The sequence below is a fragment of the Eleginops maclovinus genome, chromosome 13 (assembly GCF_036324505.1).
Source record: "Eleginops maclovinus isolate JMC-PN-2008 ecotype Puerto Natales chromosome 13, JC_Emac_rtc_rv5, whole genome shotgun sequence".
NCBI lineage: Eukaryota > Metazoa > Chordata > Actinopteri > Perciformes > Eleginopidae > Eleginops > Eleginops maclovinus.
In genome coordinates, this window is record NC_086361.1 from 16,659,558 (window position 1) to 16,683,501 (window position 23,944).

General features: G+C 40.5%; 1 protein-coding gene across 1 annotated transcript; it reads left to right on the plus strand.

The window, feature by feature from the left end:
- Positions 1-324: 324 nt before the first annotated feature.
- Positions 325-23,944, plus strand: zgc:85777 (uncharacterized protein LOC405871 homolog). Its single transcript, XM_063899648.1, has 9 exons — positions 325-553; positions 6,194-6,314; positions 11,065-11,194; positions 18,260-18,366; positions 18,684-18,851; positions 20,137-20,310; positions 20,806-20,967; positions 22,410-22,560; positions 23,509-23,944. The coding sequence occupies exons 1-9, from the start codon at positions 353-355 to the stop codon at positions 23,597-23,599; spliced, it is 1,305 nt and encodes a 434-aa protein (XP_063755718.1). The 5' UTR covers positions 325-352; the 3' UTR covers positions 23,600-23,944.

Here is a 23,944-nt window from a genome sequence, read left to right on the forward strand (position 1 = left end):
TCAAATTTGAAGTTGAAAAAGTCTCCAGGATTTCCCAAGAGATTAGCAGTGACTACAGGAAATAAAACGTGTAATAGTGCAGAAGAAGTATGATTCCTGCACTTTCCTTTCTATGCTGGGACCCATATGTTGGGAACCACAGTTTAAATAGATTGAAAACGGATAGAAGCTTTTTTTAACTACTGGATTACACATTACATCTATTTGTTTAGTAGGGGTATTCCCCTACATGACTGAAATTGACGGGAAATCAAACACAACCAACGTTGCAATTTCCCACTGGGATTAATGTTGTTTCTCGGCAGAAACACAAAGGTGAAAACGCACTGCGCATGCGCACTATCAAACAGAGATGGCGCTGCGTGAAGGAACTCTCCGTTTAAACCTGCTGCTCAACAGCCGAAATGTCTACAGATTCAACTCCTCTGTTGGTGTCCGGTCGTTGTCGGACAACGTGTCATCTAAACCTGTAACATCCAGTGCCCCAGAGATCGCGGGTGACCATTTAATCTACACACAAGAGCACTTTGCATTAAAGAAGTCCCTCAGAAAGGTAACACATGACTGCTAACAACATAGCCACATTTGGCGTTACCATGAAAACAAGGCTAGATTTAGCTTTGGTGAAAAGGGATATTGTAGAGCACTATTGTCTGGCTAGAAAGCATGAGTATTATTCTGCTTTAAGTAGCTGTATGACGCAGAGGAAAGTCATTATAATGAAAGTGGGTGAGAGGTCACTTTGCTAGCTTGTTATATAGGTACCCTTCACTGATGTGTGGTGGTGTCTGCAGAAGCTGCATTGTGTTATAGCTTCACTAATAACAAGTTAAACTTAAGTTTGTGCGTCGCTAACACTGTTGGATTACGGCACAATACAGTGCTGCACTGGTTTATAATACCGAACACAGCCAGTGTTTTCATGACCCATACTACACTCCAACATATCCTACCTGGGCAATGTCAGATCTGCTCATGCTGATGTGAGCAGCGTCTCTGCTGTTGCACTGAGATTATTTTAAGCTTTGGTTACATTTGTCAGTTAAAGATATATCTAACATATGGTTTTGTATGGCAGTGGTCATTGTGTGATAGGTCTGGCTGCACGAATATGTTGAATTAAAATTAGGTAGTTGTGGTCAGGCCAGACCATGAACAGGTCCCCGAAACAAATGTAAAATGACTACTGCAACAAGTTTTATTTTTTAGATATAAATCTATGTTTTGTTGCTTAAACATGTGTCTCAGAGACTGATGTTAGCTAAACAATATTACCTTGCTTTGGAAGTCAAAATGAGATGTGTGCTTCCTGTAAAACGATAATTATATTAGTATGACAGTAAAGTGCTGATATTTAATATGTGGAAAAGATTCTGATACCAGGGGATTTGGGGACTATTTCTAGAATATTGACAACAGAGGGGGCCATGATATTTGGATTAAATCTCCTATCAAGCCAGTAGGGCTGGTCAATGTAATTTATTCAAAGCAGATCTGGTGTTTGTACGTGTCCAGCAAACATTGTGACTGAATAGTATGTTACATCTCCCTTAAATAGAAAGTGCACATTTGTTATTCTTCTTCTGGTCATTGACTTTCTCAGATTTGAAAATATTCCATTTGTAAACAGATTGTGTAATTTGGGAAAAAGGGAAAGTGAGTCCCACGTTCTATTTTACAGGCCTTTAATGATTAAATAATTTCATTATTTCTTCATGAAAACGCTCATTTAAAACCCTGAAATATTCTGGTGTAGACATAATCGAAACGGAAATGTCCATTTAATTTGAAGTGTTTGCTAATTCTGTCTCGAAAGCATAGAATAGAAGATATATGGACTATTTATTTATTGTTTACTCCGATCTCTGCAGTAATATGTAGTAAATGTTTTAGTTAGTGATTCGTGACTCAGGCAGCATTCCATTCGCTATTTGATTGACAAATAATAGGTTTCAAAAACATTTAAAATATACGTTAGGACAAGGACTCATCTTTCTAAAATATGTGTTTCTGTTTCCATGCTTCTTTCACTTCAATTCAGCGCGCCTCGCCTTTTGACTGGCAGAACTTTTATTTTTGAAAAGCTAAATATCAGCAGCTGCAAATTATAGTAGTAAAAATTCAAAGCAAGGATAAGTAATCAGCATGACTCATTTGGGATACATATTACTAGACAGACTGTGGAGACAGAGACTGCAAATATAGCAAGTGTCTAATTTAAGGCAGGGGACGAAGATGTTGCGGTAAGTGAAGGGAAGCTTGTTGTGTGACTAAACCTTCAAAAGGATGCTTGGAGGTTGAAAATAAACGAGCACTGGGAATAATGGGATGCATGAAAATGTGAAAAGGAAATGCAGAACAATATGTTGGCAGTGCAGGAAAGGGAACTTGAGGCTGCGCGGTTTATTAAAAGAAGTCACTGCAGAATAGTGTGTGTTTATAGATGCTATAGAAATGGGGTTATAGGAAATCCTTTAGTGATTGTCCAAGGTCAGGTGTTCATCGTGCCAATGTTTCCAATACAAATTTTCTTTTAATGGGCGGGGAGGTCGTAGTGCTACATACCATGATGTCAATTGAGGTGTGTGTGTGTGTGTGTGTGTGTGTGTGTGTGTGTGTGTGTGTGTGTGTGGGGTCAGCTTCTGTCACTAATGAGGACATGGAGTCAAAAGGGTTTTCCTCAACACTTCTAGGAAGAGCATCCTCATAGGGCTGCCTCCCATGGTGTCAGACTTCCCAAACACACACTAAAAGCTATTGTAGGCCAAACACTGCTGTGTGTCTATGCTTTGTTTATGTTTGGTGCTACTAGCAACAAATTACTTTTTTATGTTTCCGTCCTTTACAATTGGCTTGTGCATGATACATGAGTGAAAATATCTGAGGAAATAGTGACGTTAAGGACTACCTGTTCACTGCTTTCTGGTGGTTTAACCTTTCGGTAGTTTATGACTTTGGTCGTTTATTCTCATGTTTCTATGAGTGACAGACTTTATTTCTCATATGTGCTTTAAACCCACTATCTGTACACACTCTATAATGCACTGATTTGGTACAATATGAGTTTGACTCCTGCTTTATGTGCACGGTTCCATCTACATTCACACGTATTGTGATCCAGACTGACTGACCTGACGTCCAAATGGGTCTGTTGCTGATCAATTGAATGATTTACTTTAAAATATATGTACCAACATGTACTTCATATTCAATAAATCATTCGGTAAATCCAGTACTTGGCAGCCCTGTTTATCATTCGCAACGTTGCCTCATATGAGAAAACAGAGAACATATGTTTTGAATGGGACAGGCACGAAGGGGAAGGGAAATCTCTGACTGCCGATTTATTTCACCGTACAATGTCAAATTTTCAGAACCGACGGTAAATTTGAAAATGTCTTGATAATATTATATCTGGTCCCAGCACTAAAATCTAGTATATTAAATACAAAACATTCTGCATATACTGTATGTATAAAAGAAAACCTATTTTAATGCAATGGTTTGTGTTATTGTGCACCAAAAGTGCAACAAAAAATCCAGACTGGGGATTTTGTACAACCTGATACAACGATCTTGACCCCGTCCTATTACTTGACAGTTTGATGATGTGAAGTTGTTCTGGTATGCAACACAAATAGTCCACAATAGAGATGTGGACATACTCCCTAAATGATCTTTTCGGTTTCCCTTTTCCAGCAGCTTCTCATTCCTCCCTTTTCCTCACATGATTCGACCTTTGAACACGGATGAGTTTATTGCAGGTTAAAGGGGACCACTACCTTCCTTTTTTTTGTGCTTTCTCTTGTGTTGGACTTTATGTTAGCTGATTTATACAGATTTAAAAAAGCAAAGGTATGTGCCCCGTATGTCTTCTGAAAGTACTTTCTGTCTTCTGTTTTGAGCAGTAAAAACATGATGTCCATGTTTTCTTTCTGCCTCCTATTCAGATATTCCTCAGCCAATCTGTTTTTTTTGGCTGGCTGACTGGTTGTGTGTTTTGGAAGGACAAAATCAGTGTACATCACATTTTGCAATCCTGGAAAAAACCTGTTAATTCTTCTTCAGCACTTTGTTTTTTTTTTAATCGAATGGCAAAAAACAGGACTCATCCTCATTGCTGGTCGTGCTTTTACTCTCAGGCAGACATTTAATCTAAACAGCATGAAAGAATAATCTAATATCTTTTATTTTTCACAATCCACTATATTTCAAATGGCTCATTAAACTCCTTTCATTGGCCGACACTCGAAGCTGATGTTTCCTATTTCCATTAACCACCTATTTTGATTTAATCATTACTTTTCATTGGCTTTACCCTCCATTTAGAGCATATTGTACTGAGCACAGGAACCCATTGTGGAGCAGATTATAATCGGAAACCATGGTCCATTAAAATAGTTTATGCATTGAAGTAAATAAAGCCAATGAAAAAGCTGTTATTGTTTATACAATTCTGGCACACAAGTGCAACTCCATTGGTGGAGGACATTTTATTTTTAGTTGGAGAACATTCAGAAAGGCAGACAGGTCAGGTCACAGCTCATTTTGTTTCTAATTTATTTGGTTATAATAGCAGGTGCAGCACTTGATACCAACATCATTTTGCAAAAACTGATGTTGACGTCCCGTGCACTAAAACTTCCTGTTGACAAAGCCTGCTGAGTGAGGTTGAATGGTTATACGAATTGGCAAGAAAATACAACATGAATTTTAATCCAAACTATAGATATACTGCCTATCCTGTGTGAGTTCCCGCAGAAATAGTATTGTTTGAGTGTCTCAATAGATTCATAAGCGTTTCTCCAGCTGTGGGCCACTTCCAGGTGCTCGAAATGAATCACGACACCAAGGTTCACTCAGTCCAATGTCAGGCTGCAAACCTACTATTCACTCCCTGTGGATATTTTGGCCATGACTCACATAACCAGTCACTAGTGATAAATACTGATAAAGCACTATGCAATTCAATTTGGTGTAGAGACAAAAGAGGCTCTCACTGTTCAAAATTATTATGTAAAATTCTGTGACGAGATTACCAGAATCTATTTGTTCTTCCCTAGTCATTATTTTTGTTTTAATTAGTTCTGAATCAAATTAGCAAAAGCTGCTTCATTTAGAGATATATAAGTTATCAGTCAGATAGTGTATCAGCCGGTTAATGACATTAACATCCTGTAGAGAGAGAATCATTCATTAACCACAACTGCACGTTTTTCTTGGTTCCTCTCTTAATGTATATAATGAAGTCGCCTTTCATTTCCAGGCTGCGCCAGTGGCTGAATAGATAAAGTGGCTGCTAACCCAGAAGGAATGTCATTAGTGCGGTTTCAGTACTGAACTTTATTTTTGCATTATGGTCTAAAATATTACTTCAGAGGTTTTTCTCTCCTGCCAAGAATAAAATGCCGGAAGGAAAGAGATCATTAAAATATTGGCTTTTGAATCGCTGAATGCAAAGCTGTCAGCACGATACCAACAACTTCAGTCATCTCCATCAGTGTCACCCTTTAAAAACCAATCATCCCCAAACCCCTCAGTGTAATTTGCAATGCAAGCTGTTTTGGACAACTTGGGTTACCATCATTTTTACTGGATTCTGTTAGGCTCTTGTTTGTAGTGCAATTGTTCTGCTCCCAAATGCATAGATTAGGATTGCGTCCAAACCCCTGCCATTGTTTTCTCAGCCTGCAGCTGTCATATTGTGTGTCACAAGCAAAGCCTTGGTTATCAGTAGGGGAGCTGATAACATGCTGAAGAAAATAGCATGCCATGCTTGTCAATATAACATATTTCCCATGTATTACATGTTTCCAGCCTGCTCTCTATTCATTGATATATAAAACCTTTCAACGCTGTCTGCTCGAGATAGATTACATAGATTTAAGAAGAGATGTGCACTGCACAGCAGGAAGCTGATGTATGTATAACAGTCATTGTGTGTGCGTTCACTCATAATGGGTATCTGCTTGGTGGTATTTATGTGACAGGAGATAAAACAGCAGGGCTGTCATTCTTTTTTACAATGAGGTAAAAAAAAAAAAAGAAAGCAGTCAAGGAAATCTGTGCATGTTGGCACGGTAAAAATGCACAAACAGTTATGCTTAAAATTCACTATGATAAACAAACAAAGAGGATGCACGCTACTAGAAACATACAGTAACATATCGGTCTTATTGTGTTTGTGTTCTAGATCATTGACCAGGATATCAACCCTTATGTGGAACAGTGGGAGGCAGAAGGCATCTTTCCAGCTCATAAAATCTTTAAGATCTTAGGAAGTGCCGGCTTTCTCGGAGTCAACAAACCAGTTGGTAAGAGTGTCAAACTGATTTCTATTCAAAGATCCTATTAAAAAAGCAAAACAAGTTAGAAATTCATTTTCACACACAGAAAGTTTGGGTGATGCAGAAGCTCGGTGATTAGACTCACAGATAAAGTTCACCACCTCTGTTCTTGGGGATTTCTGCATGATGATAACGTAGTATGTTTAGCTACGACATGTCTTTTGTCAGGTCTAGAATTGACTAACTGTGCATCCTGGGATAAGATCCAGCTACTCCTCTTGAATCATAGAAAGGAATGTAGGATTAGCTAAATACTAGGGTTTTTTAAACTTAAGAACATTTCAGAAAAAAGATAAAGGTTTGAGTAATTGAGTGAGTGTTTCTGGGTGGCATTATCTGTAGCAGAGTGCTCAGGGAAAAGGTTAGTTTGATATAGAGACCCAGAAACCTTATTATGTTGGAAGAGGTTTGTTTTCAGATAGTAACCCTGCAGGAAAATGATTACCTGCTTTTGTATGCTTACCATGATCCCTTAAATTGAGAAGTCAAGAAAATAAAACTGTTAGAAAAACCAGAGATGTTTGGCATGTGTTTGCAACATGTGTATCCATGGCTCTGGAAGTGTTTAAGGGGCATTTTCTGGCACAGACCTTAAGTCTATTTGGACTCTTGGGCCTTTTAGTTGGTAGTCCATTCAAAAATGACAACTGAATAATCACCTGTGTCTCAGTCCACTTGATATGTGTTGTTGGGACATGCTCTTTCTGTTGCCACTGCAAAAACTCCATGATAGATCAGTAACATAGCTTAAGACCTTGCCTTTAAGGATTTACATTTTTTAATCCAAAACCACATGGACAAAAGTCACTCAGAAACCTAATTTCAGTTGCGGTTCCAATTTGTCTGAGGGGATAGGTGGATCAAAGAGTGACCATCCCTGCTTCAAGGAGCATGTGGCATTACTTTTTCACAGCTGTAGTCGCTTTCAATTCATTTTCCCTTTGTTTCAAAGCCATACATTACAGTCGGTCCGCTTTAGAAATGTTCCCACTGTGATGATGGGTGGGGGTGTCACACCAACATCCCACAACAGCTGTCTGCTATATTATATATCCCATTTCCAGATGTGTACCCAGCTGTGTCCCTGCTGCGGTAAGAGTTGGACCGGAATAAGTTCAGCACCACAAAATAGTTGTGTGAATTCATTCTGAATATACAAAGAGGTTTTTATGTGAAATGTTCGACAATCAACTGCAGAGTATTAAAGTTTATAATTAATTTCATATCCACTTTTTATTTCCCACAGTAATTGATTTTGTTTCTCTCGCTAACTTTTCCACTCATCTTTGTCTCTTTGTGCTACAGCTGTTCTTCCATTGAATGCTGAGAAAAACAAATGTGAGAACAATAATGTTGAGCACTGAGCTAAGTGAAGAGGATTGCAAGTCCTGTAGGTCAAAGAAGAGGAAGGGCATGGGAATTAAAAATGTGCTGAGTAGACAAGAGATAAGCATTAGTTGGCAGGATTAGAGATGAGATGCAGCTCAGAGGAAGAGACTCTGCATTATAAGGTAGATTACTTGAGGTAAATATATAAAAACACAGTGTATATCCACTGATTCTCATCTTTAAATCTAAAAATGGAATCCATATAATGACAATAAAGTCTGAACATTACTGAATTCAAAAAGGCCGTGGCTCAGTTACCACACTGTTGAATCTGGCATCTTTTGGTCATTCTACCACATCTGGCTTGATATCTGGATAAAATTAGGAGTTACGTTACCATGGTGTATATTTCTTTAGGAAAGTGTGCAGTGTACAACAAGAAAGTCCCTTTGCTGATGTGCTGACTAATGGAGCAGACTCTTAAAGAATCCCGCACTGAGTTAATTGATTTAGAGGCTTGGATTACAGGAATGGGGATTTAGGAGTCTGGCCAATGGAGAATTGATTCATCAGATGGAATGAGAGAATAATTCAACACCAAATACAATCAAAACGATCTTCTGCAAATAAAGCTTCTTTTTTTTTGTAGTAGAGATATTTCATTATTACAATATAAAAAAAGCTTATTTCAAAAAACATAGGGTACCTTTGCCACAACCATCTTCTAACCCAGCCTTAATTTTGATCTCAACGACACACTTGTAAAGTTCAGTGGCCCCAAGGTTGTGGTGTTGAGTGTCGATGAAGTTGACCCTCTTGCTCGGACCATCTCCATGAAACTGTCCTTTTATTTTTTGTTCTCAACTTTGTACCTCTGCTATATCTGTGACAAACCTGTCCACAGACACCTGGCGAAGTAAAACAACTTTTGTGGCGGTCTCTGCAACAGAAGGTGTCGCCAAGCCCACATTTTCTTGTAATGACACACACTTAGACCCTCACAGGGGAAAAAAAACAAACCAGAAATGATGCTGGTAATGACGAAGGGATGCCATGTTGGACAGACATGGGTGTAAACCGAGACTTGACTGGTTGACAGAAGAGGCCCGTTATTCCAGCTAATTCTTAGTGATACTCTGGCATCCAGGACATACTGGCACGGTCAGTGGACTTTATGGATTCAGGCCAGCAACAAAGTTAACGATCCTGTTTACAGCTTTTGGACATATCCAGCACGTCTCTTTATTTAATCCCCTGACATGAACACTCAACACATAGTTTTCACTTTTTCCTCGTACAAGGAAAGAGACTTTTAACATGAAAACACGAGAACAGGAAGTTTTCCTAAGACAGCCACGTTGAGGGAGTAGACAGGGATGACCCTTGGCTCCCTGCCTGTTTTCCTCTACGCTGAGAGAGAGGTACCCGCAGCTCACACCATTGGCAATGGCCTCTTTGTCTTCCGCCTGACAGATAGAACCTGGCAGCCTACGTATTTTTTCCTTTAACTTAGTTTTGCTTCTAATATTTAGAAAAATAACCTCTTGGAGAGTGGTGTGTCAAGGCTGTTTCCTTTTCTCACGATTTCTACTTTAGTATGATACATGCATTATCGTGACTTTTCAGACATTACAGTATATCACACTGTGTTAGTGATGCATGCATTCAGAGGTTGAGTAATAGTGCAATTGCAGTTATGTCTATTGTAGTAATTATACAGTATTATCATGGATCTGAGCTAATGGCAGTGATTCATCTCCAGTCTCTCCCGATGTTGTCACCATTCATTTGCCATCACATGGGCAAATAAGATAGAAAACAGTGTTTACTCGACTGCAGCATCTGCATATTTAAATGTTCTCATCTCTATCCTTCAATATGTGCTTCATATGGAACTCCACTCGATGAGAACCTAGCTGAGGAACATCTGGTGCTCAGAAGAAACACATGTGTATAGGATTGACATTTGTGATAGAATCGTGTTTGTTTCTTTTCCTGCTTGCTTGTTCAATCAGACAGCCTGCTGTTTCGCTTAAAGCGGGATAAACCTTGGTGCTTCCCTTAGTCCACATTATCCACCGCAGGGTTTCCAGCGCTCAGAGACTTATCGCTGCACAGCTGTACCTACTTCCTCTTATTTTAGACTCCCCTACTCCCTTGTTTTTGCTGGTCCCTCTAATAAATGTTCCCCTCTCTTTCTGTCCCCGTGTATCGTGCTCTCTTACTTCCCCTCCCTTTGTCTCTCTGACAGTCTGCCAGAAGGCTTCCCATTATTCGATAACTAGCCTGACAGGTGATATTAAACTACTCTGCTGGAGTGCAGGTCTCTATGTGGTAAATTCAATGATAATTATTCATTGTCAGTCAGGTTTAGTATCCATCATCCAGTGGCTGGCATACTGTATTTAGTCAAGGAAAAAGCAGGAATTGACGCTCCCCTTCACAAATGTCTTGTTACTTTCGGCTGACTTGGCGTTATCATCAAGAGGTTTGTCCTAAATGAAAAACTGTCAGGTTACATTTGCTAGACCAGCATGGGATGATAATGTCCAATTATTTTTGGACTTCAATTTGGTATTGTTTTTTTTTTTTAAAGGATCTGAATGTATGTGTGTTCGACACTAATGACTTAAAGAGAAACGCAAAATAAAAGCGAGCACATCAGCTAGATTCTTCTAGTAGCAGACAGAAAATTGGTTTGTAGCACTAAGTATATTAGTATTACAAAAACACGCTATTTGCGCAATAGATGCTCCGACTGATGATGAAAGGCAGAGGAAAGGATAATAAATGGCTCTATGAGAATAACTGACAGAAAGTGGTGTTTCAAACATAGTTTATAATGCACTTTTCAACTCCATTAGGGCCCAAAGGTCTTTACAAATGCCTCTACTATCAGAATAAAAGAAATAGACATCCATTTCAGTAAATGGGTTGTTTAAGAGAACAAAAGTTTGATATACTAATCCAAACAGATGAGATGACAGTGACCCTTATTTTCTCCATGCTGCTGATCTCCCGGCAGTGCTTTTTACACGTAATTACAGAAAGCGCAATTAGTGATAACATCCTGTAATTAATTTGAGTGCTTGCTCTGGTGCCAACAGTTGAGAATATGTGTGTGTACAGAAACATGCTAGGCAGTGAGGTTATATCAAATTTAACGGGTAACATGGAAGGAGGGACGGTTAGTTCAAGGCGAGTTTAATCTGACAATTAAGTGATGGGGTATTTATGTTCAAACAAACATTTCTGGGCCGTTCTTCACATTGGTAATGGTCCACATCTCTTATCAAATTAACTTAAGTATAGAATGGTTACATTAACACAATTTTCCACACAAGTGCATCGAACTGTCATTGAAGGAGTGTGTGTTTTGCCCCTGCAGAGTATGGAGGCTTGGGTCTGGACTACAGCTACAGTTTGGCAGTTGCAGAGGAGCTGGGCAACATCCGCTGTGGAGGCATACCCATGGCCATCGGTGTGCAGACCGACATGACTACTCCTGCACTGGCCAGGTACCATCCCACAAACAAGGAAATGTGATTTTTGATAAATCTGCTGATATGGGTCTTACTGTATGTGAATGTTTGCACTGTTTCCTGAAACCAAAAGCAGTTTGGGTTGGAGACTGTACATTTAGCGTTACTTATCTCCCTACCACCGCTGCATTTTTCTCAGAAGGACGACTAATGACTGACTCAGGGCAACAGTACATTCTTCAAACATTCTCCCTACATGGACATCTTTTATCTTGCAGGCTATTCAAATCTAGCATGAATTGCTATCCCTGACTGATTAGCACATAGACATGGATTACCCTGCAGTTATTACCTTGTGTTTGAAGCTGGAGATTTTAAAATCAAACCAATATCTAAACAATATAAGAAGCACCGCTACTTCAGAACTGTTCTTCATTATTTGTTCCTGCTTTTCAGACACATGTCTCCTTCTTTTCACCCCAGTAGCTTAGCTTAGTGTTCATTCGTTGCATTTTCATTGGTCTATCAGAGAGAACGATTACTTTGATTGCACTCTTTAAAAAGCAGTGAATTGCACTGATAGAAGTCAGTCATAAAGCAATCATTTTTACTGGTTATATATATGGTCTCCTGCTTAATTTAATACAAACAATTCTACAAGGATTTATCAATGGTAACTATCAATCAAGTTATGACAGCACTCTTTTCTTTTTACACTTTTATTCTTTCTTTTTAATATAATTATGACCTCGTTATTTTTGTCTAGGCAATATTTAGTAGGGCATCATCTGTTTTAGTGGATTAATCAAAGTGAAACTCCTAGAGGGTATGTATAATTGTATATTTGGCAATTGTTTGACTCAACCATGTAGGGCCTTGGCTTGTTGTGTGATATCGTTCGGTTTTGAAACAGCTGCTGGTGACACAAGACAGAATTCAGTGAAACAGACTGTATGAGTCTCCGGAGCTTAATTAGGGGATCCACACTAGCTTGCAACGAGGTCTAAGTGCTAAGAGAGCCGCAGTAAAAAGGGATACCATGGGAGCTTCAGGATAAGACTCCTTCTTCTGTCCCACTGGAAATGTAACTGCCTCAAACATGGCAGTGCCGCACACAATCTACTGCTCTACAGTACAAAAAGTTCCACACAACTTTTATTTGACCGTAGCCTGACAGTCAAGTCTGTAGAAAGTACTGTAATGTCAGAAAACTTAGGAAGTACTGTATTGTTTGTTGATTAAATATGTTGTTGTGGAAATTCCACACAATCACCTTCTGGTAAGAAAAGAACAAATCTACAAGCTTCAAATCAAAGTTGTGTTATTTAATAAAGAGCAGATGGATGCCATCTCCCTCACCCTCCACACTGCCCTCTCCCACCTGGACCAGAGGAACACTTATGTGAGAATGCTGTTCATTGACTACAGTTCAGCATTCAACACCATTGTGCCCTCCAAGCTCATCATTAAGCTCAGGGACCTCGGGCTCAACAGCGCCCTCTGTGACTGGATCCTGAGCTTCCTGACGGGCAGATCCCAGGCAGTGCGGATGGGGAACATCACATCCTCCACCTTGACCCTCAACACCCGAGCCCCTCAGGGTTGTGTGCTCAGCCCTCTCCTCTACTCCCTGTTCACGCACGACTGCATGGCCACACACGGCTCAAGCACCATCATCAAGTTTGCTGACGACACAACCTTCATCGGCCTGATCACAGACAGCGACGAAACCGCGTACAGAGAGGAGGTCAGAGCCCTGACATCTTGGTGCCAGGACAACAACCTCCATCTCAACTTCAGCAAAACAAAGGAGCTGATTGTTGACTACAAGAAGAGGCAGAGAGAGGCACACACACCCATCACCATTGACGGGATTCCTGTGGAGAGAGTCAGCAGCTTCAGGTTCCTCGAGGTAAACATCATGAGGACCTGACATGGACACATCACACCAGGGTCATATCCGAGACGGTTCGACAGCGGCCCTTCTTCCTCCGCAGGCTGCAGAAGTTCAACATGGACTCCAGGATACTCTGCAACTTCTACAGGTGCACCATCGAGAGTATCCTGACTGGCTGCATCACGGCCTGGTATGGCAGTTGCACCACCCTCAACCGTAAGACTCTACAGAGGGTGGTGAAAACTGCTCAGCACATCAGCATTACGGAGCTGCCATTCATGGAGGACCTCTACACCCAGCGGTGTAGGAAGAAGGCAGGTAGGATATTAAAAGGCCCCCATCACCCCAGCAACAATCTGTTCTGTCTGCTGCCGTCTGGCAGACAGTACCGCAGCATCCGGTCCAATACCACCAGACTCAGGGACAGTTTTATACCACAGGCTATAAGACTGCTGAACTCCTGAGCTCTGTGAATGTCTGCTTACATCTGTCTATAGTACACATACAGTGGGGAGAACAAGTATTTAATACACTGCCGATTTTGCAGGTTTTCCCACTGACAAAACATGTAGAAATCTGTCATTTTTATCATAGATACTCTTCAACTGTGAGTGATCCAGAAAATCACATTGTATGATTTTTAAGTAATTAATTTGCATTGTATTGCTTGACATAAATATTTGATACATCAGAAAAATAGAACTTAATATTTGGTACAGAAACCTTTGCTTGCAATTACAGAGATCAGACATTTCCTGTAGTTCTTGACCAGGTTTGCACACACTGCAGCAGGGATTTTGGCCCACTCCTCCATACAGATCTTCTCCAGATCCTTCAGGTTTCGGGGCTGTCGCTAGGCAATACGGACTTTCAGCTCCCTCCAAAGACTTTCTATTGGGTTCAGGTCTGGAGACTGGCTAGGCCACTCCAGGACCTTGAGATGCTTCTTACAGAGCCACTCCTTAGTTGCCCTGGCTGTGTGTTTTGGGTTGTTGTCATGCTGGAAGGCCCAGCCACGACCCATCTTCAATGCTCTTACTGAGGGAAGGAGGTTGTTGGCCAAGATCTCGCGATACATGGCCCCATCCATACGGTGCAGTCGTCCTGTCCCCTTTGCAGAAAAGCATCCCCAAAGAATGATGATCCACCTCCATGCTTCACGGTTGGGACCACATGACCTTCTCCCATTCCTCCTCTGGATCATCCAGATAGCCACTGGCAAACTTCAGACAGGCCAGGACATGCGCTGGCTTGAGCAGGGGGACCTTGCGTGCGCTGCAGGATTTTAATCCATGACGGCGTAGTGTGTTACTAATGGTTTTCTTTGAGACTGTGGTCCCAGCTCTCTTCAGGTGATTGACCAGGTCCTTCCGTGTAGTTCTGGGCTGATCCCTCACCTTCCTCATGATCATTGATGCCCCACGAGGTGAGATCTTGCATGGAGCCCCAGACCGAGGGAGATTGACCGTCATCTTGAACTTCTTCCATTTTCTAATAATTGCGCCAACAGTTGTTGCCTTCTCACCAAGCTGCTTGCCTATTGTCCTGTAGCCCATCCCAGCCTTGTGCAGGTCTACAATTGTATCCCCGATGTCCTTACACAACTCTCTGGTCTTGGCCATTGTGGAGAGGTTGGAGTCTGTTTGATTGAGTGTGTGGATAGGTCTCTTTTATACAGGTAACAAGTTCAAACAGGTGCAGTTAATACAGGTAATGAGTGGAGAACAGGAGGGCTTCTTAAAGAAAAACGAACAGGTCTGTGAGAGCCGGAATTCTTACTGGTTGATAGGTGATCAAATACTTACGTCATGCAATAAAATGCAAATTAATCACTTAAAAATCATACAATGTGATGTTCTGGATTTTTGTTTTAGATTCCGTCACTCACAGTTAGTACCTATGATAAAAATGACAGACCTTTACATGCTTTGTAAGTGGGAAAACCTGCAAAATCGGCAGTGTATCAAATACTTGTTCTCCCCACTGTATCTATATATTATACACATCTGCCATAAATATCTGTTTATACGTAATATATGCAGCTGTCTATACCTCCGCATACAACAGTGTAAAGTATTTAAATGACTGTACAGTATATTTAAATAATCTCAATTCATTCTACATACTGTATGTATATATTTCACATCTTTACATCTTTATTGTTGTTATTGCACCTTACGTTATTGCACTAGCTGTTAGCACTAGTTTATTCTTGTCTAATTTTCTGCCTGTTGGGGATCCCACCCAGCAGGCAGGTAATCAGTTAACTGCATCTGATGATGAACCAACATCCTCCAATATTCTTTGACAGGCTATGTTCAGAGACACGTGGACAAATTCCTTCAAATCGTAATTGCTGTAAGGGTGAGAGAGAGATACATCGGCAGCAGCATCCTGTTCCTTCCAAAAAAAACTTGCGTTATACATATTGTTTCTACAAATCCTCTTTCTTTGTTCCCTCAAACCTTTCATCTTTCCCTTCTGAAACATGTGCTGTGCAGTGTAAGGAAGTCGGTTATAATTGAAATTCAGATTAAGTGATGTGTGTTCTTGTAAAATCTAAAACTTGTAAAGCAGTAGAATGATAACCCTTTGGTTTCGAAATATATATATTTTGGGAGGGGCGGGGTGTAGGACAGTGTTTAACATTTGTGTCATCAATGTATGTGGTATTTTAGCTTTAACCTTCAAATGTTGTATTGCAATTCTTATTTTGAGTGTTTGACTCACCAAACTAGTGACTTCTGACCCGTCGTTGACCTCCGTTCCACCTTCCCCTGCTCTCAATCAAATGGTGCAAGACCCTCCAGAATGCAAGCTTCCTTTTCACAACCACCCTGTTCTGTGCTTTGCACTTGCCCAAGTCTCTCTTCTCTTGCCTGAGTGGCCAGCGCACTGTACGTTGTTAGCAAGACTTCGTCAGATGTCCTCTGCCTTGTGTCTTCCTCCTTCAGCTCTCTGGTGTTGAGGATATCTTCTGTGTGTTTTTTCTGCAGCATTTTCTTGTATTGTCTGTAGTGATGCAGTTTTCCACGTTATGCAATTTTTGTTGATCATTTTGGAAAGTTCGTCTTGCATCCGACTTAAAAAATGTTCCTTCAGATGTGCTTCATTATGGACTGAGAGGTTGCACTCCTAGATTGACAGACTTGGTCAATCCACTATGTAAATCAAATACTGTGGTGAGGCGAGCTAGGAAGGCACTGACTGATTCCTGTTGGCCTTGTGTCAGACTGGTTATCTGACTCATGTTCATCTGGAGTGGAAAAGCTGTTCTGCAAGCCTCAAGAAGTGCAGCAACTGTCACCTCATAATCGTGATTCACTGCATCATCATAATCTAAGGCTGTCAGTTTTTGTGCCATCCTGTCCATAGTTATTGGAGTTTCGCCATTAATCGTCTTACTTCAAGCATGGTAGGTCTGTATCCTCTTACAAACTGGCAAAAAGTTGTATCTCTGACAGTTGTCAGTTGGGGAGATCACATGCTGCATAGCCTCATCAATGTCTCTGTCTGACCACGGTGTGAACACCAGCATTGGACCGTTATGTCCTGGAACTTCCATCATGGGGAAGTTTCCCATAATGTTGATGTCATCCAGGTTTCCTCGGCTGCTTGTCTGGTAATGGCTGGATTCAGGAGATGTGGTTTCTGCAGGGCTCTTTGATGTTGGGGGTGTGGGTTGGAAGGAGTTATTGGAGCCTGCTGGTGCTGCATTTGGTGCTGCTGCGGGTGGAGCGTAGGTGGGTGGAAGGGAGTCCAAATCAGGATCCAGTTTAGGCAGGTTCCTTGATTGTTTCTCAGACAAAGAGAAGGAAACTGATTATTATTGATTGGTTTTATATCAACATGTGAGTTTTCTTCATTAGATTTACACTTTATTCCTTTCCCTAAAATGTTCTCTATCATTCTCTTTCTTTCTCTCAATTCTGCTTCTTCTCTCCACACACAGTATGCTCTCCAATCTGGGATAAATTGCATATTCTTTTTTTGCTGTTTTTTGGACATTTTAGAGTGTGCGGCGGCGTCTGTTTTCTCTCTTTTTATCATTCTTAATGTCAATGCATCTCATTGTCTTAAACTGAAACTCCCATATTCTGGAAAACCCGATTCTTCCCATTCTTTCAATTGTTTTAGGCTACTGTTGTCTCTGTCAAACATTGCCTGCATTATTATGGAAAAACTGGTGTTGGATTAAGATCATCCTCAGACTTAGCCTTGCTGTTATTCGTACCCATTATCGCTGTAGTTATTTCGTCTCTTGTGAGATTAACTAATTGGTCCAGATATACCGGATACACCAAACAGTGTACAATCACTACAATAATAACCAAGACACGTCTGTCTGCAAAACTCTGCGAGAGTCCTCTGTAAAAACCTTTTGGTTCTGTTAAATTCTCTCTTGAAAAAAAACCATTATCTATTCAGATCTTACCGTACAGGTTTACTTATACTTAGATTAGAGCTGTGATCTGGTTCCCGTCCGAGTTTAGCTTCTCACCGGAAAAGGGAGGAATACTTCCTTTTATCCAAAAAAAATGTGTTGTCCTCTGTTCTCTTTCGGAGTACCCATCAAATAGTACCCGTCAGCAGTCTAATCCCATCCTCGTCGCCATATTGTTGTGGAAATTCCACACTTAATCACCTTCTGGTAAGAAAAGAACAAATCTACAAGCTTCAATTCAAAGTTGTGTTATTTAATAAAGAGCAGAGCATTTCACAGAATCAATTCCAGCTGGAGGCCAGATAACATGCACAAGCAATGTCGTACAAGGATCTGACCCCGATCAAACATTAAACCAGATCCTTAAAGAGAAGGAAGAAGGGGAACAGCCAATCAAATTCTACATTCTGAACATTTGTCAGAGGGACAAACTGCACACATCAAGGCAATTTACATTACAGGATGCTAAAAGAAAGGGAGATGGGAAAGGGGATGCTACATCAAAGGACTGTATTCAGCAGTGTAATTTAGATTACAGGGTGCTGAAAACAAAGGGGGGGGGGGAAGGGGAAGCTAAATCAACAGACAGGGGGACAGACATTTGTCTTTCTCAGGACTTAAGCAGCTTGATTTGAATTTCATTAGTGTGATGTGGATTGAAACACTGCAGAAGAAACGTACAGTGACATGTATGTAATTAAATGGGACTATTATACATTTCTACGATATATGTAATTTCTCAATAAATGTGTGTCTGCAGGTTTGGCTCAGCTGAGTTAAAGCAAGAGTTTCTCCTTCCCTCCATCATGGGGGACAAAGTGGCATGCCTTGGAGTTAGTGAAGTCGGAGCTGGCTCTGATGTCTCAAGTACGTCCCTTTATCATCATCCTCTTGACATTTATTATATCATTTCCTTTTTAGCTTCTGAAGGACCATTTAAATTGAGCTCAGGCTGCAGAAATGATTGAGGAGCTAAAAATCAGTCAGTTAATCAGTTATGTTTCAAACTTAGACATAAACCCCAGCTTTAGACTTTAGACTCAAAGTGTCTTTCTAAGTGTGGTTTTATTTCTTAGATTATTCCTCCGTTGAAACTTTTCATTTAACCTTAATTCCTTCCACTCATCTCCCCGATTTTCTCCTTTTCTCCTTCCATTTACACACTCCACCACACATCGATTCAGGTATCATGACCAAGGCAGTGAGAAAAGGGGATGAATATGTGATCAACGGGGGAAAGATGTGGACCACCAACGGCACCCAGGCTGACTGGATATGTCTCCTTGCCAACACCAGTGACGGCCCCCCACACAGGAACAAGTCCCTCTTCTGTGTGCCCATGAACCTGCCAGGTATGGGTCTGTTTACTATTTATCAGTTTTCATTTTACTGCAGAAGGCCTTTCACATTCATCTTTTGTGATTCAAGTACATTCAAGACGCCAACCTCCTTTCACTTCCACATAGGATCAGGCTCCGGACCTGGGGGCTCAGAGCCTTTTCTATCGCTGCCCCCTCTCTCTGGAACTCACTCCCCAAACACATCCTTGACTTCCCCGATCTAACCACGTTTAAATCACAAATCAAAACTCACCTTTTCAAAACTGCTTTTAATCTGTAATTGCCTGTTGAGTTTTACATATTTTAAAGGTTCCCTATTATGCAAATTCAGTTTTTGATGTCTTTTATACATAAATATGTTTCCCCGATGTGTAAGGAGACTCACAAAGTGTCAGAAAATACAACCCTCTATCTTTTCCTCCTTACCCACATCTCTAAAAACGGGGGTACAAACGAGCTGATCCAGATTTGCTGCGGACTTGGCATCATAACCGAAATGTGGGCTTGCTTTACATTGAACTCCTAGAAACCTCCCGCCCACGTGACACGTCCCAACCTATCGTCCGCAATATACAGTCGGAGAGCTGAATCCCCTCGAGTAGGCAGCTGTGTGTCTGTGTATTCAGCAGGATGTCTGCAGGAGGGACTAAGAGATGTTGTATATATAATACATATAATGTCTCTGTTCTAGTGGTGAACACTGAGAAGTGTTTCAGAAATAATGCTTGATGTGGTTTGGAACATAATATGGGGTTTAATCACGGCAGCGTTTAGCTGAGTTTTTCCGTTAGAATCTTCTATTTTCAGAGAGAGCTGCATGCACGACAAAGGGCCGTGGCCAACTTCAGGTCAGCTCAAATGTAAAGCGACAGTCACAGAATCAGCACTTCAGGAACAGGGCTAAAATAGAGGGGGATGTGGCATGCTACAATGGGTGATCTGTTTGGTATTTTGAACAAAACACCTACAATATATTGTTGAAATATAGCATAACAGGAGACCTTTAAGTGTGTTGTTTTAATTATGTTTTGATGAATTTTACCTCTGAAAAGTGTCTTTGAGTTTTTAAAAAAAGCTCTCTATAAATAAAATGTATTATTATTATTATTATTACATCTACAAACAGCACTCAAATTGAAGTGTTTTTACTTCCTTCTAAAACACATTATATTCCCATGGTTCCCACTCTCTTCAGAAGGTCATTATCCCTTCTATAGATAGCATTTGTTATTATAAGTGTGCCTTTGCCAGGATGCGCAATGACGTTTATTTCTGTTTCCTGTCCTCCGCTGACTAGGAGTACAAATTGCCCGCAAGATTGAGAAACTCGGTATGTGGTCGTCGGACACGGCTGAGGTGTTCTTCGATGACGTCCGTGTGCCCTGCAAGAACATCATTGGCAAGGAAGGCATGGGCTTCACCTATCAGATGCTTCAGTTCCAGGAAGAGAGGCTGTGGGCAGTGGCCAATAGTGAGTTACCCTTTCTTACAGCTAATCTCTCACCAAGCGATATCCCGTAAACAGACTTCATTTGTCCTACTTATTCCCTTCATCCCTCACCCTCCCTTGTTTTTTTAACTGAGTCTCATCCACCCAACACAGATCTAGCTGTAGATTGCACAGATTGTTATAATATTGGATCATTTCCGTTTCCAAGAATTTGGGAGTTTCAGTCACTTCATATGAGCCATTAATCTTCTGCAGTAAAGCAGATGTTTGTTCTTAGTTGAACATGAACTAATATTTTCTTGGGCAGAACTTGTAAGAAACTATTTCTGAGGAGGGAAAATATATGTATATGCTTCTATTAAATCTGAGGTGTCTTGCCTGTCAGACGTTTGTGCATTATATCATAAATCAGAGACACAAATTACAAGCAGGCACAGACACGCATGCAGTTCAAGTGAAAGCAGCAGCATTGGTAGTAAGATCAATTCTCTATCTCTCTGTCTTTGAAACCTCCAGTTTTGACCATGATGGAAAACATCATTCTGGAGACCATCCAGTACACGCGGCAGAGGAAGATCTTCAAGCGGCCTGTCCTCCACCACCAGGCGGTTCACTTCAGGTTGGCCGAGCTGCAGACGGAGGTCGAGCTGCTCCGCGCTCTCCTCCACAGTGCTACAGGTGGGGTCCCTTTGAATACAGACATGGCTGACAATATTTTTTAGCTTGGTATTGTTTGCGGCAGCAGCAGAATTACCTTCCGTCCCTCTTTAAATGTGTGTTTTCTTTTCTTGTTTTTTTATTTGTGTTCAATCATCTTTCTCTATTTTACATCCATCTTTTCACCTTTGCTATTTTATTAAGTATAAACATGTATTTAAAAAAATATGCATTGATCTGCAACATCCAGCTTTTCCAGAATAGGTTTCCTTTATCTGTACAAGATATTGTAAGTATTGTAAACCCAGATATTGCATTTCCATACATGCTTAGATTTGAATGCGCAGTATTTTATAGAAATTCCTACAAAATAAATGCATGCCGCTGTCCTTGTGGCACTAAGTACATTAGATAAGACTGAAGACTCGGTATGAAAGGCCACGGTCCAAAATAATGAGAATGCCAAACTAGCCTTGAGTAGGTCATTTGTAATATGTACAATGCAGCAGGTTGGATTGAAAGATAAAGCCAACAGTGCTGGCTGGAGAATAAGGAGCCAGCTTAGTAGTGATAAGGTAACAGTAAACAACAATATGGTTGGCTGGCCATTGACAGAACAGTGATTACTTGGCATCAAAACTGCTGAAACAACAGGAATTTCCTGGAGAAGTTGCCCGAACCGGTGAATTGTAATCACGTTTAGGTATCTGCTGTAAAAAGATATTTTTCAGTCATGTTTCACAGGCATTCTAATCGTCTGTCTTCCCTGTGTAATGCCATTATTTAAGTGTTGGTTCATTAGTCTATGCGTACTTGTCAAACTTTTAAAAAAAGATTAAGAGCAAATGTTGAGTGTTTTGCTTAAGGACACTTGTGGAGAAGAGGAGCTCGGGGTATCAAACGATTAATCGCTCTTACACACCACGGTTGTTTTTGTGTGTACTGGCATAACTTCAAAACCCACCTGAAAAAATGGCTCATACCCACTTGTTTCAAATTACATCTCAAGGGCTTTAGACCAAAAATGAGTATGTGGGTGCATCTGGCGGGCGTGTGTTCAAGGTCTTGTGATTCTCTCGTCGTGTTTGTAACCACTTCATTGGCCGCCAGCTTTGAGTGAATTCTAGCTCATCCGATTTGCTTGCCCAGAAACAGATGAAAGATTGCATCTGTTTGGCACAGGTAGATAAACACACACACACACACACACACACACACACACACACACACACACACACACACACACACACATTTCTTTACACATTTAAACAGGAAATATGCAGCTCACACATGTTTTCTCTGTAGGATACCTACAATAGAGGCATTGATCAGCCACCGGTGATAGTGAACATGATTTGTTTATGGTCTTTGTTTTCCTCTCTTCATTCTTTATAATGCCTTTATATCCATTATATATATATATATATATATATATATATATATATTTATTTATTTTTCTGCAGCTTTGTACATTAAAGGCAATGACGTCACCAAGCTGGCTTCCATGGCCAAGTTAAAGGGGGGCCGTCTAGCCAGGGAAATAGGCGACAGCTGTCTCCAGTTTTGGGGAGGAATGGGCTTCACCAGTGACGTGCTGGTCAGCAGATTTTACAGGTGAGGCTAGTAATGTTCACTGATCTGGTTTTGAAAATGAGTTTCCTGTGTTTTCCATGACAGTGATTTATATACCACAATTCAATTCCATAATTTTTTACCCTGGTGTTGTATTTTTCATGTCATCCAAAACAATTCACTGCAAAAGGCATGGCATAGCAGCACCAGTCACTAACGCCGGTTGCTAGCCAACTATGGTTATATTTGGCCGTCAAATATGCTTTTTGAGAGGGTATAATGTTTCCATGGTAAGAGCAAGCTCACCAGTTGGCGGGAGCTGGATAAAGCTTGTGGTCCATGTATTTTTAAAAGAAACCAGATGGTTAGAATCAGATTGATGGATGGCGTCTGCATAAACATAGCATGTTATCAAGTAATAATAATCATTGAAAGGACATAATTAGGCTCAGTCTCCTGCTGTGCACTGTTGGGCTTCAAGTATCCTCCTTTTTTATACAGTGTTAAATCAAGTAACACTGTTTCACTCAGGTTCTTTAAATCTTATTTTACACTGTGCTGACATCTACTGATGGGGCAAATAACGCAGCGGAACGACGGGTTCAGGATGTACAATTGTACTTTCAATGGGAGGAAAACTTAATTAAAGCCATTGTTTATATTAAAGGAAATTAGGATAATAGTTTGACAGAAACAACAACATTTTATACGGCTATTATTAAAAAATGGTCACAATTTAAAAAAACAAATGACTGCATGTACATGGTACTTACATGTTCTCATTCACAATGTATTTTAAGCTAGTTTCTTCAATCTTCCACATATTTCTGTACTTTTCTTTTCCACAATTATACTGGTCTGAGTGAAGTCCATGGCTCCAGATAAGATTTCATTTATGGATCACATTCATGAACCTTAAACTGATAGTTATGAGTCATGGGATATTCTAGAGCAGTCTGCCTCTGACTGTATCTCTCTTGCCCTTTGCAGAGATTCCAGGTTAATGTCAATTGGTGGAGGGGCTGATGAGGTGATGCTGGGAATCATCTGCAAGTACATGGACACACTTCCCAAGAACTGATGCTATCACATCCTAATATACCTCTGATATTTTGCTAACTACTCGTGATGAATTGCTAAACACAAATCACCAAAGTGCAGTTGCATTATGCATGCTAAAATGCTTGACTTATGTTTGCAGGTTTGTTTGGCATTTTGCCTTTGATTGTTTAAACTGTACTGTATGTAGTTAAAAATACTTTGACAGAATAATGAAGCTCCTGTTATATTTTAATGAACATATAAATGTGAACTGCCTAATTTTTTGCTATGTAATGAGTGAATTAAAAGACTAAATCTATTTTTATAGAATAGGCGAAGAGTAATAAGGTGCTAAAATGTGTAAAATTAAAACCCTAAGAAATAA